We start from the raw sequence: 14238 nt of genomic DNA, 5'->3' as shown, positions 1-14238 counted from the left end.
TGAATGTGGCTGAGGACCATCTGACCCCCATCCATGTCACTGCCCCCAGACACGTTCCCATCGCACACTCCCCAGGCTGTCAGTCACCCTTCCCCATCAAGGCCTATTTTCTATGGGCAGAGAATGCTCCTTCTCTTCCGCGGTGCCTCAGGTGTGTGTGTCCTGCCAAGCTGTGTTGAGCAGGCCGTTTGCCCGCTTGGCTGTGAGGTCTGCAACACGCTGCAAGTCGGGGTGTGGGCATCCTTTTGTTTGAGCACACCGGGCCAGCACAGGACCACCATGGGACACTACCTTTAATTTTCACTTTACCTCAGTCACCTCAAACAATCATGACAGGTGGGAAGACACAGCTACAAGCTAGAATGCACGTGACTGTGAAGGGCGGATGGTGACTAGCTTAGGCCTCGACAGCCGTGTAAGGTCTCTGAGGCGCGTCCTTCCCCTGCCTGCCCCTTCTCCTCCGGCCCTACAGTCACTGTCTCCCTCTGGCTGGCGTTTGTGTCTCCCAGAGTTAGGTAAGCTCATGCTTGCGCAGATCTGGATTTCTCGCTCCAGCTGGGTTTGTCTCAGGAAGAATTACGTCCCTGTTCACATGCGCTTCAGTTTGATGCTACGTAAGATCATCGTCAAGGAGACGGCAGGACTGCAGAGAGTAGTGCGGGTTCAGTCGGGGAGCTCGGCGTCACCGTGGCTGCATGGACCTCTTTTGGGCACACAGGACCCGGGCTGTTTGATTGAAGGGAAGGAAGAGAGGGGCAGGAGAACCCGAGCAGAAAAGCCTGGGACCTGGGACGGTAGGAAGTGTAGACTTAGAGTTTCTCCTGCAGCTGGTTGAGGAATAAGGTTTCAGGACACTCACTGTCAGAGTGAGCACTAAGACTCCAGAGGTCTGGGAGTTCTTCAGCTTGAGTTTTTAATGCTCAAATGTCATGTTGAAAACTTTCTTAGGAGGGGTTTCAAATCAATTAATGGGAAAAAGGTTTTGAAATGATGTTGAAATATAGCATTTATTGTAGGTCTGCCTTTTCTTTTTACAGTCATTTGTTTGTGACCTTGTAGCCTGTATTAGGTGTTGTATTAGGTGTTGAAAATATAGCTAGTATTTTTGATTCACTCAAAAGCCCCATTTTTATTAAAATCTTAAGAAATGGAAAATTATGACATAAAGAAATTATGACATAAAGAAAAAATGAAAGGAAGTTATATTTTAAACAATTAGTAAGGATGGAGTAGAGGGAAAAGGTCAAAGTCATCTGGAGCCCAAGGCTCCTGGGAAGGAGCGAAACAGGGTCATAGCGGAGCTGTGTCTGTGGCCTCTGAGCACCTGCTGTGCCAGGCCGTGCTTCTCGACCCGCATGGTCCTGTGTCCTGTAGCCTCGCTATTGCCCATGTGGAGCTGCCCTCCCGACCATGTTTTACAGATGAGGGCGCTGAGGGACAGAGGTTTAACAACTTGCTGGAGGTGAAACAGCTAGTACATTGCAAAGCAGAGGAGCTTTCACTCCTGTGGCCTGATGCTGAAGCTCGTTGTCTCAGCTCTGCTACGTCACAGGGCTTGGTTTTTCTTTCACCCTTCCTACGTTTTAAGTAAGCCAGTTCTTGTTTCAGCCCCTCAGGATCAATGGTGTTAAGGTGTATACTGAAAATGTGGACAAAAGGCAAATTATTTTGGACCTTCAGATTAGGTAAGTTTGTATTTATGTCATAGTTAATGATGTGTGATGTCACTTAGCTGTACCCATAAGGTGGAGGTTATAATGAGCACATTTCTTACCTGCTGTTTGATGGAATTGGACTAACTTCTTGTTGAAGACCTAAATTTATTTACTTTCTGGTTTTAGTTCCTGGCAGCCTAGATAATTGCTATCATTCATAAAACATGTTAAATAAAAGAAAGTAAAGGCACTACAAGAAAAGAAAACGACAGACCCATATCCCTTGTGAACATTGATGCCACAAACCTCAGGAAAGTGCTAGCAAACTGAATTCAGCAACACAGTAAAAGGATTATACACCGTGACCAAGTGGGATTTATTCCTGGGATGCAAGGATGGTTCAACAAAGAAAAGTGATCAGTGTAATGCCCCACATTAACAGAATGAAGGGGGAAAAAAAAACCCCTGCACGATTATCTCAGTTGATGCAGAAAAAGCATTTGGTGAAATTCAACACACTTTCATGATAAAAACACTTAAACAAGAAACAGAAACTACTTCAGCATAATAAAAGGCATATATTCCCAGCAAGCGGCATGCTCAGTGGTGAAAGACAAACCTTTTCCTCTGAGATCAGGAACAAGACAGGGATGCCTGCTTTCACCACTACTGTTTAACATGGTACTGGAAGTTCTTTTAGAGCAATTAGGTATGAAGAAAACGAAGTGAATGGCATACAAGTTGGAAAGGAGAAAGTAAAATTATCTTTGTACACAGGTAATATGATCTATGTAGAAAACCTGAAAGATTCCACAAAAAAAAAGCTTTTAGAACTAGTAAATGAATTTAGCAAAGTAGAAGGATACAAAATCAATGCAAAAAAAAAAAATCAGTTGCATTCTGTATGCTAACAACGAGCAATCCAAAAAGGAAATTAAGAAAACAATTTCATTTACAATAGAAACAGAAAGAATAAAATACTTAGAAATTAACTTAACCAAGGAGGTGGAAGACTTGTACAATGAAAACTACAGAACATTGCTGTAAGAAATTAAAGAAGACATAAATACATAGGGATACATCCCATGTTTGTGGTTTGGAAGACTTAACATTGTTAAAAGTCAACACTAAAAGCAATCTGTAGAAGCAGTGTAATCCATATAATCATATATCTGATAAGGGATTGAGATCCAGAATGTATAAGGAACTCCTACAACTCAACAGCAACAAAAAAACAAATAACCTGATTCAGAAATGAACAAAGGACTTGAATAGACATTTCTGCAAAGAAGATACACAAGTGGACACAGGCACACGAAAGGGTGCTCAACATCACTGTTAATCAGGGAGAAGCAAATCCAGACTACAGTGAGATACTGCCTCACACCCATCAGGATGGCACCTATCAGAAAACAGATTAGTGAGGATGTGCAGAAATTGGAACCCCTGTGCACTGATGGCGGGAATGTAAAAGGTACAGTTGCTATGGAAACAGAATAGTTGTTCCTCAAAAAATTAAACAATTACTGTATGACCCAGCACTTCCATTTCTGGGTACATACCCAAAATAATTGAAAACAAGGTCTCAAAGAGGTATTTGTGCACTTGTGTTCATAGCAGCTAAAACATGGAAGCAACCCAGGTGTTCATTGACTGTTGAATGGGTAAGCAAGGTGTGTTATGTACATACAGTGGAGTATCATTCAGCCTTTATAAAGAAGGAAATCCTGCAGTGTGTAGTGTCCATCCTGCTACAACAGGGATGAACCTTGAGGACATTATGCTAAATGAAATAGGATAGTCACGAAAAGACAAATCCTGTCTGATTCCATTCATGTGAGGCCCCCAGAGGAGTCAGATTCACAGAGACAGAAAGTAGGATGAAGGCTGCAGGGGGCTGGGGGAGGCAGGATCAGAAGTTGCTGTTTAACGGGTATAGAATTTCAGTTTTGCAAGATGCAGAGAGATCTGGAAGTGATGATGGTGGTGATGGTTGCGCAATCATCTGAATGTGCTTAATGCCACTGAGACGCGCACTTAAAAATGGTTGAGGTGGTCATTTTATGTATATTTTACCACAATAAAGAATAATTGGGAAAAAAATTACTTAGGGGTCTGCCAGGTGCCTTGCCTGCATGGTAGAGAGGTTTTCTCTGGCTCTTGTCTTCACTGTTCGTGGGCGTTTTTTTCTTTTTCTTTTTTGGTGTCTTAGTGACTGCCAAGATTCCGGCTTTCCCTGAGGCCCCAGCCCAGCTGTGTGCAGGCCGCTGCTGAGCTGCTGACTGACACATGGCTCCGCAGGGCTTGGTTTGTTGTTTCGGCTAAGGATCGTTTTATTTTATCATGTCATCTTTGAGTTTCTGAAGTATATTAATATAGTAAATGAACAGTCAGTACCAATTACCTTTATTCTAGAAGGGAGCATAGAATGTTGTGATGATGTGATACGGAAAACTCTGCGTCTTTAACATATTGGGAACTACTGCAAACGCTGCTGCTGTCAGTGCAGTAGGAGAGGAAGCCCCGCGTGTGTCTTCGGGTCAGCCGCACCCTGGGCGGGCTGTCCACTAGGCCGAGGGTGAGCTTCAGGAGCGTGGGAGCCTTGTTCTCTTGTTCCAGCGCTGAGGGAGCACTTCATACACATTCATTAAATAAACATCGGAGTGAATCTGCTACCGGACGCCATTTTGAAGATGCAGCCTGGATTTTGTGGTTTCAGCAGACATGATGGCATACGCAAGTTATGCAGCTCAGATATTTATGTCTCTAAAAAGTCTGCATTCTGCTTTTTCCTGTGTTCCAGATAAGGACCGTAACTAGGTTACTGGCCATGGAGCTGGGGAAGGAGTAATTGAGAGCTATGAGGAAACAAGTGATCAAGTCTTGGTGTGTGTGGGCGAAAACCTGTCACTCACCATCTGCCTCTACAAGGGTGAGGCCGCCAGCCACTGCAGTTGCTGACCTTCCACACACCCTGAAAGGAGTTCAGGGCTGAGATCAGAAATGAGGCCCTCTGTGCTCTGGGAAAACTGGCAGAACAGGTCTTCAGATAGATATATTCAGGAGACGATGTTATGAGCCCAATTTCTTGCATCTTCTCATAGCTAGAAAAGCACTGCTGTCATTAACTCAGATGTCTGCCCCTCGTGGCTAGCAGCAACTTTCTGCCAAAATGTGTGCTTGACTGTACGTCCCCCCTTCACCAAAAGAACCTACAGGTATTGACTTTTACATCAGAACTGTGAATATTGGAAGACTTTTATCCCAGATGCCTTCTGTCACTATTTTGCTCATGTGCTTGGACAGTCTCTCTCATGATTATCAAATTGCCCCCCCCCGACGCTCCCACGCCGGAGTCAAGAGTCCAAGAGTCAAGGGTGGGAGTCAAATCATACGGATCCCACGCAAAATGTAGTGGACGTGCCATGTTCACACTAAAGATGGGTGCAAGCCTTACATTCAGCATCATGCTGTATTCATGTTTGTTTCACATTAATGATTGAAAAGACTTAATCGTTGAGTAAAATTGATACCTCAGATGGATGTAATGTCTTTAACCTTTGACATCAGAGGGCCCTGAGCACTGCTAATTTCCTCAGTACGGGGAGTTTGGGCGCAGCGTTTATTTGTGGTGAAACATAATCTCAGCATTTTTTATGTTTTAAACAAGCATAGTTGTTTATAAAACAAATGAAAACTACGCTCCGTCAAGAGACTGCTCCAGAAGCTGCACTTCGAGAAGTGACATTTATACCAAGGCCTCTGGCCAGGCTGCCTGCCTCGCCACCCATGCGGTGGTCCTGACTGGTGTCAGTGACCGCTCCAACGCAGGCACTAGAACACTCTGGCACGGCCAGGCTGCAGGTTACAGCTTTGCCTACAGTCTAGTTCTGGCTGCTTTACTATCATTGTATTCAGATTATATAGCTTGCAGGTCTGTGGTGATTAAGAGAATGTAATACAGAACTTTTTCTTTGCTAGTTTTGTAGGAAATTGTGAGATTGATTTGGAGATCAAGCGATATTTTTGTAGAGCTGGTGTGCAAAGTATACAGGTAAGGTTTTTTTTAAGTTTCATAGTCTTCTCAAATTCTCTGTGCTTTATTCAGAAAGAAAACCATGAAGTTTTTATTAACTCAGAATTCCTTTGAAGTTAAGTTTTTGTTTATAGGTTATACCTTGAGAGAAACCTGAAGTCAGATGCTCAGGAATCACTGAGAGGATCCTGCATCCTCCTTCTTGCGTCTGTAATGGCCTGTGGAATTGTTTTCTGTTAACGTTTCTGTTTCCCATTTGAATTTAGATTCATGGTACAATGCGGGTGATCCTGGAACCACTGATTGGAGACATGCCCTTAGTGGGAGCTTTGTCTATCTTCTTCCTTAGGAAGCCAGTAAGTCAATGTTTATTTCATTCTTTTCTTGCCATTCACTGACAAGAATGTGTACATATCGAAGAATAGACAGAGTGGAGAAAAAGAGCTTAACTCACTTTATTCCCTTTGATGCATGAATCCTGCGTGCTTTCATCTCTTTGTGCCTTAAAAGAGGGCTTCACATCTCTTGATGGACAACTTTTTTCCTCATTATAAAAATGTTAGCTGCAGAAAATTTGAAAGCAGACCTTAGAAAGTATAGGTTGTAACTAACATTCAGTACCTATCACTGAGTATGATATATATTTACTCATTCAATCCTCATAGCTCTGTAGTTAAATAACTAACACTAAATACTTTTGCTGACCAGGACCTGAGAGTCTGATTTGTCCAAGTCACAAAACTAGTAAGTCTGGGGATCTGCACCTGGACCTGCCCTGGTCTGGCAGAGTTGCTATCCTCATACCCACCCTAAGTCTCCCTGCAGCCGTCCCCCACCCCGCCATTGCCTGCCTCTTGGGGTGTGTTGAATGAAGCACACAGTATGCTGTGTTTTTAAGAGTCACAAAGATTAATTTTAACTAAATTATATTTTAACACTTGGATAAACCATGATATTATTATTTCACATTCCATTTTTGTTATAAGTCGTCAATACTTATTACTCATTATTAGCCACAAAAGTAAGACAACAAACATGTCACCTACCTAGACTCTCCCTCACTGAGACCCTATCTCCTCGCCGAGGCCCCTCCCCTTACTGAGACTGTCCATCCTCACCTGGGTGGCTCCATTCCTACAAGGCTCCTCATCTGGGCTTCTGCAGCCTCTGCTTGGCTTTCTGCCTTGGCTCTGTCCTCAGTGGACTTCACTGCTAGGGGTCTTGCCCCGGCAGACTGACCCGCCAGGGGCCGGCTGTCACTCGCAGACGGTCATCTGTCCAGTGCAGTGGTAGTACCACCCCCACCCCTCCCCCATCGCCCCTTCCACCTCCCTCCTTCTCTCTCTCTCTCCTCTCCCAGAATGCTGCCCTTCCCAGGACATGGGCAGCCAGGTTCCCTCCTTGTCCCTGTGCCTCGCAGCACACTTCTTAATCTTTGGAAGCCACAGCCATATCTGTCTCCATACAGTTCAGTAAATGTCTGATGAATGAATGGATCTGTTTCTCAGATACCTCTTCACGGTGTGCCATTTTTGTAACCTGCAATGAGTCCTTTCTGGAGGTGTCATTAACATCATGTGTAGTGTAAAATGGGGATATTCATTTGTATAATTTGATTCAAATAACTTAATACAAGTTATTGTTGCTGGTTTTTAAAATACAAGTTTATCTAGACCAAACAAGTGGTGCTTTTCTGCATAAAAACATAAGAAGTAAGTGTCATCACTTTTTGTTACCACTAAAATTATTATTCTCATTTGCTTTTTATTGCTTAAATAATTGGCTTATTTTGAACGTATCTTAATGACACAAAGCATGGTAAAATTCAAAAGCTATTAAGGAACATCTGTGTTAAATTTTAATTTATTAAAATTTTGAGAAATGAAGAAATCCGTAAAAGATTCAACATTCATGGGTTTTTTTCCCCCCACATACAAGTTATTGAAAAGACAGTACGTTTTAAAAAATTCCTTCATTAATGAATATAAAAAACTAATCCTTAGCAAGTTGATAAGTATTTTTAGTTTGCAGGGAATTTTTAACAATTTAAAGAAAGAGTTCTTTATTCAGCTCAGAATGTAACAAAATCCAAATCTTTAAATCTTCCTCAAAACTTTGTAATATTCTTCATTGGATCTTTCTTAGGTATACTTAGTTTAAAAATAACATTGTAGGGACTTCCCTGGTGGTCCAGTGGTTCAGACTCTGTGCTTCCACTGCAGGACCCAGGTTCAGTCCCTGGTCAGGGAACTAGGATCCCACAAGCCGTGCAGCCAAAAAGTAAAAAATAAAATAAAAATAACATTATAATATTAATTTCCAAATGAAATTTTAGTACTCAGAAATGCAGGATGAGGCTGTGAAAGGTTGAGGATCACTTGTATCCTTATATGGTGAATTACAGTCACCAAGCACAGGCTTCAGAGAAAAGGGACTTTTTCAGTTGCTTTCATCTGGAAAATGTAAGAGCAGAATTCCCTGCTGGCTGCCAAGTCCTTCCTCACCCCAGTGAAAAACAGAAAGATTTGAGGGTTTGACTATTCAGATGATTTAGAAGCATGGCAACCTTCAGAAGAATATGAAACTTTCGCATGTTTTTTTGCTCGTTGATTTGTTTAGATTAGTTCTGATAATGTGCTACTTGTTTTTAAAAAAATAACCACAGGTGTCTGCAGTGCTGACTTCGTGCACAGTGGGGGCAGGGCGGATGTACTGTCACCTTATTTCAGGTTAAGTGACAGATGTGAGCGCCACACAGCCTCACTTTCTGCTCCTGGTTCTTTCTCTCCTTTGAACTGCATGCTTTGAGCAAACTACCATCTTCTCCCAGTATCCACAGGGGATTGGTTCCTGGACTCCCATGGACCGAAATCCGTGGGTGCTCAAGTTCCTTATTAAATGGCGTAGCATTTGTACATAACCTACGCACATCCTCTCGTATCCTTTAAATCATCTCTAGATCACTTATAACACCTAGTACGGTGTAAATTCTGTGTAAATAGTTGAAAGTCCAATGTAAATAGTTGCCCTAGTGCAGCAGATTCAAGCTTTGCTTTTTGGAACTTCTGGAATTTTTTCTTTCTGAATACTTTTGATCCGTATTTGGTTGAATCTGAGGAGGCGGAACGGGAACCCTCAGATACGGAGGCCCAACTGTATTTAATTTCTGTAAGCCTCAGTCTCCCCGTCGGCAACATGGGGAGTACACTTATACCTCCCTCAAAAGATTAGAGGTGACGATTAAATGTAAAACGCTTGGTATAGCACCTGGCACATAGTGAGTCTTCAGATGTTTCAGAAATTAAATATTTTCCTATACGTAGGGTTAGCATTCTGGTGGGGTCCTGGCAGCAGAGGCCGAGCACTGGTAAGCACAGAAGCTTGGGTTAAGGTTCTGGTACGAGCCAGGGCGTGACCTACTCTCTGCCCTTGGACGTATCCCAGGGAAGTGGCGGCCACCTACTCATGCTAACTTGACAGTTGTTGGGATTGCCTCTGGCATACACTCTTAAGGGTGTTTCACAATCCTGAGGTCATTTTTAGGTTTGTCTCAGGAGTATGGATTAGAGTAGACTGAGTCAGGAGGTCCTTTCTAGAACTTCTCCAGGAGATGGTCTGGGGCTCACTCTGAATGTGTTTATCCTAAAGGGGTCCTCCCAGCTAGCAAAGGACATGCCTGCTGAGGCTTTGGTCCACAGATTGAGTTTCTTCATCTATAAAATGTAAATAACATCTTCCTTTTAGTGTGATTGTGAAAAGAAATTGAATCCTACTAGCTAGGACTCCAGCAATTGAGGTACCTTAAGCAAAGGAAGGGGGAGAAGGGGAGGCTTTATTGAAAAACAAAATGAGCATATATCGATGTCTTATGAAACCCATGCAGGGGCTGCAGTTGGGAGTCAGGAACAGGACGGAATGTGGACGCCGTGGCCACTGTCTCTTGTGCCTGTTCTGCCTCAGCTTCGTTCTTCTCTCACCCTGAGACCAGCCTCCTCTGGTCCTTCAGGCCACAGGCCAGAAACACTGGCTGCCGGTGCCCCCAGGAGTGAGCCTCCTGGTCTTCCCTTCGTCCTTGCCTGCCCTATTCCAGCTGCATCAGCTACAGACCCTTAACCCCGAGACCAGGAATAGGAAGGTTGCAGCATTCGAATGAGGCTTCCCGAAACCGATTCCTGCAGCCCCGCATGGGAGGCGGCCATGAGGGGCGAGGCAGGGCTGGGCTGGCAGGTCCATGGAGCCCACTGGACGGAAGAGGCCCAGTCTTAGGCCACACATTAAGCCACTGGGGAGTTTGCGGCTGTTTATCCCGCCAGGTGTTCTCTGCATTTCTTGCATCTGGGGTTTGATATCTTTCATCATTTTGGAGCGTCTTACCCCACCACCATTGTTGCGGTGCTCTTTCAGTGGCCCTGCCCCCTCCCTGTGACTCTGTCTTTGGAGGGTCTTGTGCAGGAGAGAGTGTCACACCCGCCCCCAGCAATACTGGATCTCTGTGGTCAAGGCATAGAGGGTGAATTCTGTTCCTGTCCTCTGAGTGGCTGTGGGCCCTCGCCTCTCGAAGGCAGGGCTTCTGCCTTTCCTGCAGCAGCTGTGCTCTCCCGGGCCCACCCTATTTCTGTGGATTTCACAGGGTTTACTCTGGCTCTCCTGCCGTGGGATGGCCCTGTCGCCTCAGCTCTCCATGCATCCAGGAGTGATGCTCTTCCCAGTTTTCTACATCCCAAGTGAAAGCTGGAAGTCCTAGGAGCTTTAAGACATAAGAAAAATATTCGTGACCTTTACCATCAGCCCAAATGAGAAAATTCAGAAACTCTGGAGAAGGGCGGAGCCACCAGTCTGTTTTGTTTTGTTTTTAAATATTTATTTTCTTTTTGGCTGCATCTGGTCTTAGTTGCGGTACGCAGGCTCTTCCTTGTGCCGCGCGTGCTCAGTAGTTGTGGTGCGCAGGCTTAGTTGCTCCGCTGCATGTGGGATCTTAGCTCCCTGGCCAGGGATCGAACCCGCGTCCCCTGCACTGGAAGACGGATTCTTAACCACTGGACCACCAGGGAAGTCTCCACCAGTCCGTTTTTAACAGACTTCCCGTGTAGGACGCCTGGCGTGTCGTCAGTGCTGAAATGAGCAGTGGCTGTTGCCGACTCTTCTGCAACCCTCAGATGGCACGGAGGGCAGAGGGCAGCTGGCTGAGGTTCTCGTGAACACATGCTGCGCTGGTGGGGTTCCAGTTGCAACGTGGCCACCTTACTCACTGTTCCTTGGCAGCCCAAAGAGCTGATTTCCTGTCCTTTGGAAGCACGTCTCACTGATTCTTCAGTTTCCTGAAAGGAGATCCCAGTCATCCAGACTTGGTGGGGGAGGCACTAATTTTAGTTGCTTTCCCAAAGCGCTGCCTGGATCTGCCCCTCCCGGTGGCTCCCCTCTGTGCCCCCGCCCTCACACCTGTCCACCTGGTCACACACTCACTCTCGTCCTCCCACACACGGTCACTCACACTCCTCTCCCACCCCCTCAGCTTGGCTCTTCTGTCCCCTGGCCTCCCTGTGTTCATGGACAGGCCAGCTCCCCCTTCAGGGCCTTGAATGTGGAGGCCCTTCCCCTGGGGCCTTCTTTCTTGCATTCAGATCTCTTCTTTTCAAACTCACCTGAGTCTGTCCTTCCATGAATTCTGCCCCTGCCTCCCAGGCATTTTGTTTCTCAGAATTTGGGTAGCATTCAGGTATATCTTATCATTTTGACCAGGGTCCTGCAAGTAGGCCCTCTGTCACCTGAGAGTTTGTAATCTGGTTATATTCCCTTCCAGGTGACCGCCCTTTGGGAGGGCCTTTGAGTGCTTCTTTACTCCTGATTCAGCAGGATGCCCCAGGCTCACGTTAACAGTTTTTGTCCCAGTCCTGGAATCAGCCATTTCTTCAAAATCCCCTGTTCCTTTTAGTGGAAAATGCGTTTAGAGATCATAGTCAGGGTGCTCTAGGGAGTTCTAGGGAGGTTAGTGTTTCAGGACTTTATTAAAGTTGTTGCTTTTGAGTTTTGCTCTGTCCGAAAGAATCTTGACCCTTCCAGTTCATATTTATAATCACTTACTCCCCAGCTTTGTCACTCCAGCTATATGGGTAATAGAGGTCATACAGTTTCACTTAGCATCTTCTACAATATAAAGCACAAGTAATTTCATTATGTGCAGTATCCATCTTGACAGGAAAAGCAGTGTTTCCAGTCAGTACTTTTTACCTGTCCACATCCGTTTAATAGAATCTTAGCCAACTATATAGGAATTATTCTAAGATAAATACCCACTAGAAAAATGAGCAATAAAATACAGATGTTGAATGAATGAATGGAACGCGTCCCACTAATACAGGAATATGCAGACTGAAGCAGTGATAAAGTACCATTCTTTAACTGCTGGATAGACTGATTTTTAATATAGGTGTAAAATATTTTTAATAGGGTGTAAAGAAAGGACATTTTACACAGTTTTGATGGGAATGTAAGTTTGTACAATATTAGGGCAATTATGTAGCATCTATCAACATAAAAAATGAACATGTATCTTTGACCAGAATTTCGACTCTTTGAATGCTAGTCTCCATGTGTATGTAACAACACGTGTGTACAAAGATATTCACTGATTCATTACTTACAATAAAAGAGAAATTGTAAATATTCTAAGTGCTTGTCAATAGGAGGATGGGTATATAAATAATTATGATTTTACTGGAGTAAATTATGACATCAAAAGAACAAAACAAGAACAGGCAAGGTATCTATACCAACAAGGGACAACGGCCTTGATGTTTTACAAAGTGAAAAACAAGATATAGGACAGTATTATGTACCAAACCCATTTCATTTATAAAGAAACAAACCTGCATGATTTGATATGATAATTGGAAATAATTTGCATACTTAATATTTTTGCCCTTTCTTTAAAACAGCTTTTAGAAATTAATTGGACAGGACTGACTAATCTTCTCGATATCCCCGGATTGAAGTAAGTACTCTGTCACGTCCTGTGGGTAGCTTGCTGGTGGTGTCGTGTGCGTTTCCAGTGTCGCGAAGACGACACAGATGTTTGAGAACTGTGTCTTCCGAGCATGGTCCATGCTTTGTGGGCGGGCTCTCTTGGGCTCTGGTGTTGTCGCCCCGTCTGAGGCTCTGGGTCAGAGCTGCATGAGAGCCCTGTTAGGACTAGATGAAGCCTTTTCATTAGTCACGAGATGTCTTTCCAGTTTTGGTGTTTTAATATCCCAGAAGATTAAAGAGAACTTTAAAAAGTTTCCAAACTTAGATGTTTCAAAAGTAGCCCTTTCTGGAATCTTTTCGAGCTGTGCTGCGCCTTCCCTTTCTGCGTTATGTGCCTTGACCCGTGCCTCCCCGGAGGGGTAGGTGTCAGCCCTGGACCTGGGAGCTGCATCGTGTGGCTGGGAGACCCTCATTGTTCAGTGTACCCTAGTGTCTGAAACACGAGGCAACCTTCCACCACGAGCATGTGAAGCCCTTCGGGGCTTGTCCCGCCTGTGAGAGAAGTGATGCTTCCCAGTCGCGTCACAGAGTCCATCTGTCCTCCAAGGTGGAAGGCGGTGGCAGCAGACCTGTTAGCCACCTCTGAGCAGGAAGGTCTGAGGCTGCAGCCACCAAGCCTGCTTCTGCTGGTTTCACTGTTGCATTTGAAGGTTAAAGTGTGTTGCTTGTTGGTTAAGGTTACATATGTTTCTAGTGGACACCGCTAATCTGTGGGGGGTTTTTCCCCCTAAAATAGCTTAAAAATTGAAATACGAAAACCTTGGTTTCAACCTGTTTTTTTCTCTTCCCGTGTATTTGTTTATGCCCTTGAGATGGCCATTAGAAAGAATTTTATTTTGTTTCATTATAAGGGAAAAATTAAGGCTACACTGAGGCATAGTCATAACAATAAAAGTCTTTTTTAGGTGCTGTGGTTTATTGGAGATAGAAAAATACTGTTATCTTTAAAAGATTTTTGGAATGAAAGGAAAACTTTTAGAGTTTTGTTAAAGTGTTGATTAGGATTCTTGCTTGCAACAACAAACCCAACTTACCTGGTCTTCATTAAGTGAGTAAATAATTGAGTAAACAAATACTGTTTTTTAGAGACAGTCTATTCACTCATCCGACAGATGGGTACGGAGTGCCTGCTGTGAGTGCCAGCCGTGGCCATGAGCAGAGTGGAGCCTGCACCCTTGGCTGGTGTCGCCGAGAGGCCTGTGGCCCTGTTGGGTAGCCAGGCACAGCCAGGTGCTGGCGTCCACAGGACGGCTCCTGACTCTGCTTTTCTGTGTGTGGCTTTGTTGCCAGGCAGACTCTTGCTGTGAAGTAACAGCTTCTAGCTTCTATTCTACACGCTCAGCAACCTCAGTTGGAAAAAGAACCTTTTCCCACGAGTTCCAGCAAAAGTTCTAAGGTTGACTTCTGTTTGTCTGCCTGTCCTTGGACAGACCCTCCTGGTTCTGAGGATCAGGTTGGGCCTCGTGCCCACGCTGAGAGGAGGCAGAGAAGTGCTTGAAGAAGCGCCAGTGAAGGGGGGTGGGC

General features: G+C 44.6%; 1 protein-coding gene across 2 annotated transcripts in view; it reads left to right on the top strand.

Moving 5' to 3' along the window:
• ESYT2 (extended synaptotagmin 2) overlaps positions 1-14238 on the top strand; it is a 76457-nt gene that overhangs the window by 28814 nt on the left and 33405 nt on the right. For both annotated transcript variants that reach the window (XM_024753177.1, XM_024753176.1), the window contains exons 4-7: positions 1609-1685; positions 5637-5709; positions 5958-6047; positions 12627-12682. In XM_024753177.1, the coding sequence (XP_024608945.1) occupies positions 1609-1685; positions 5637-5709; positions 5958-6047; positions 12627-12682 (296 nt within the window). The remainder of the gene's footprint in view (positions 1-1608; positions 1686-5636; positions 5710-5957; positions 6048-12626; positions 12683-14238) is intronic.

This window comes from Neophocaena asiaeorientalis, unplaced genomic scaffold (genome assembly GCF_003031525.2).
Source record: "Neophocaena asiaeorientalis asiaeorientalis breed wild unplaced genomic scaffold, Neophocaena_asiaeorientalis_V1.1 scaffold576, whole genome shotgun sequence".
Classification (NCBI taxonomy): domain Eukaryota; kingdom Metazoa; phylum Chordata; class Mammalia; order Artiodactyla; family Phocoenidae; genus Neophocaena; species Neophocaena asiaeorientalis.
This window is presented reverse-complemented; position numbering and strand designations above follow the sequence as displayed.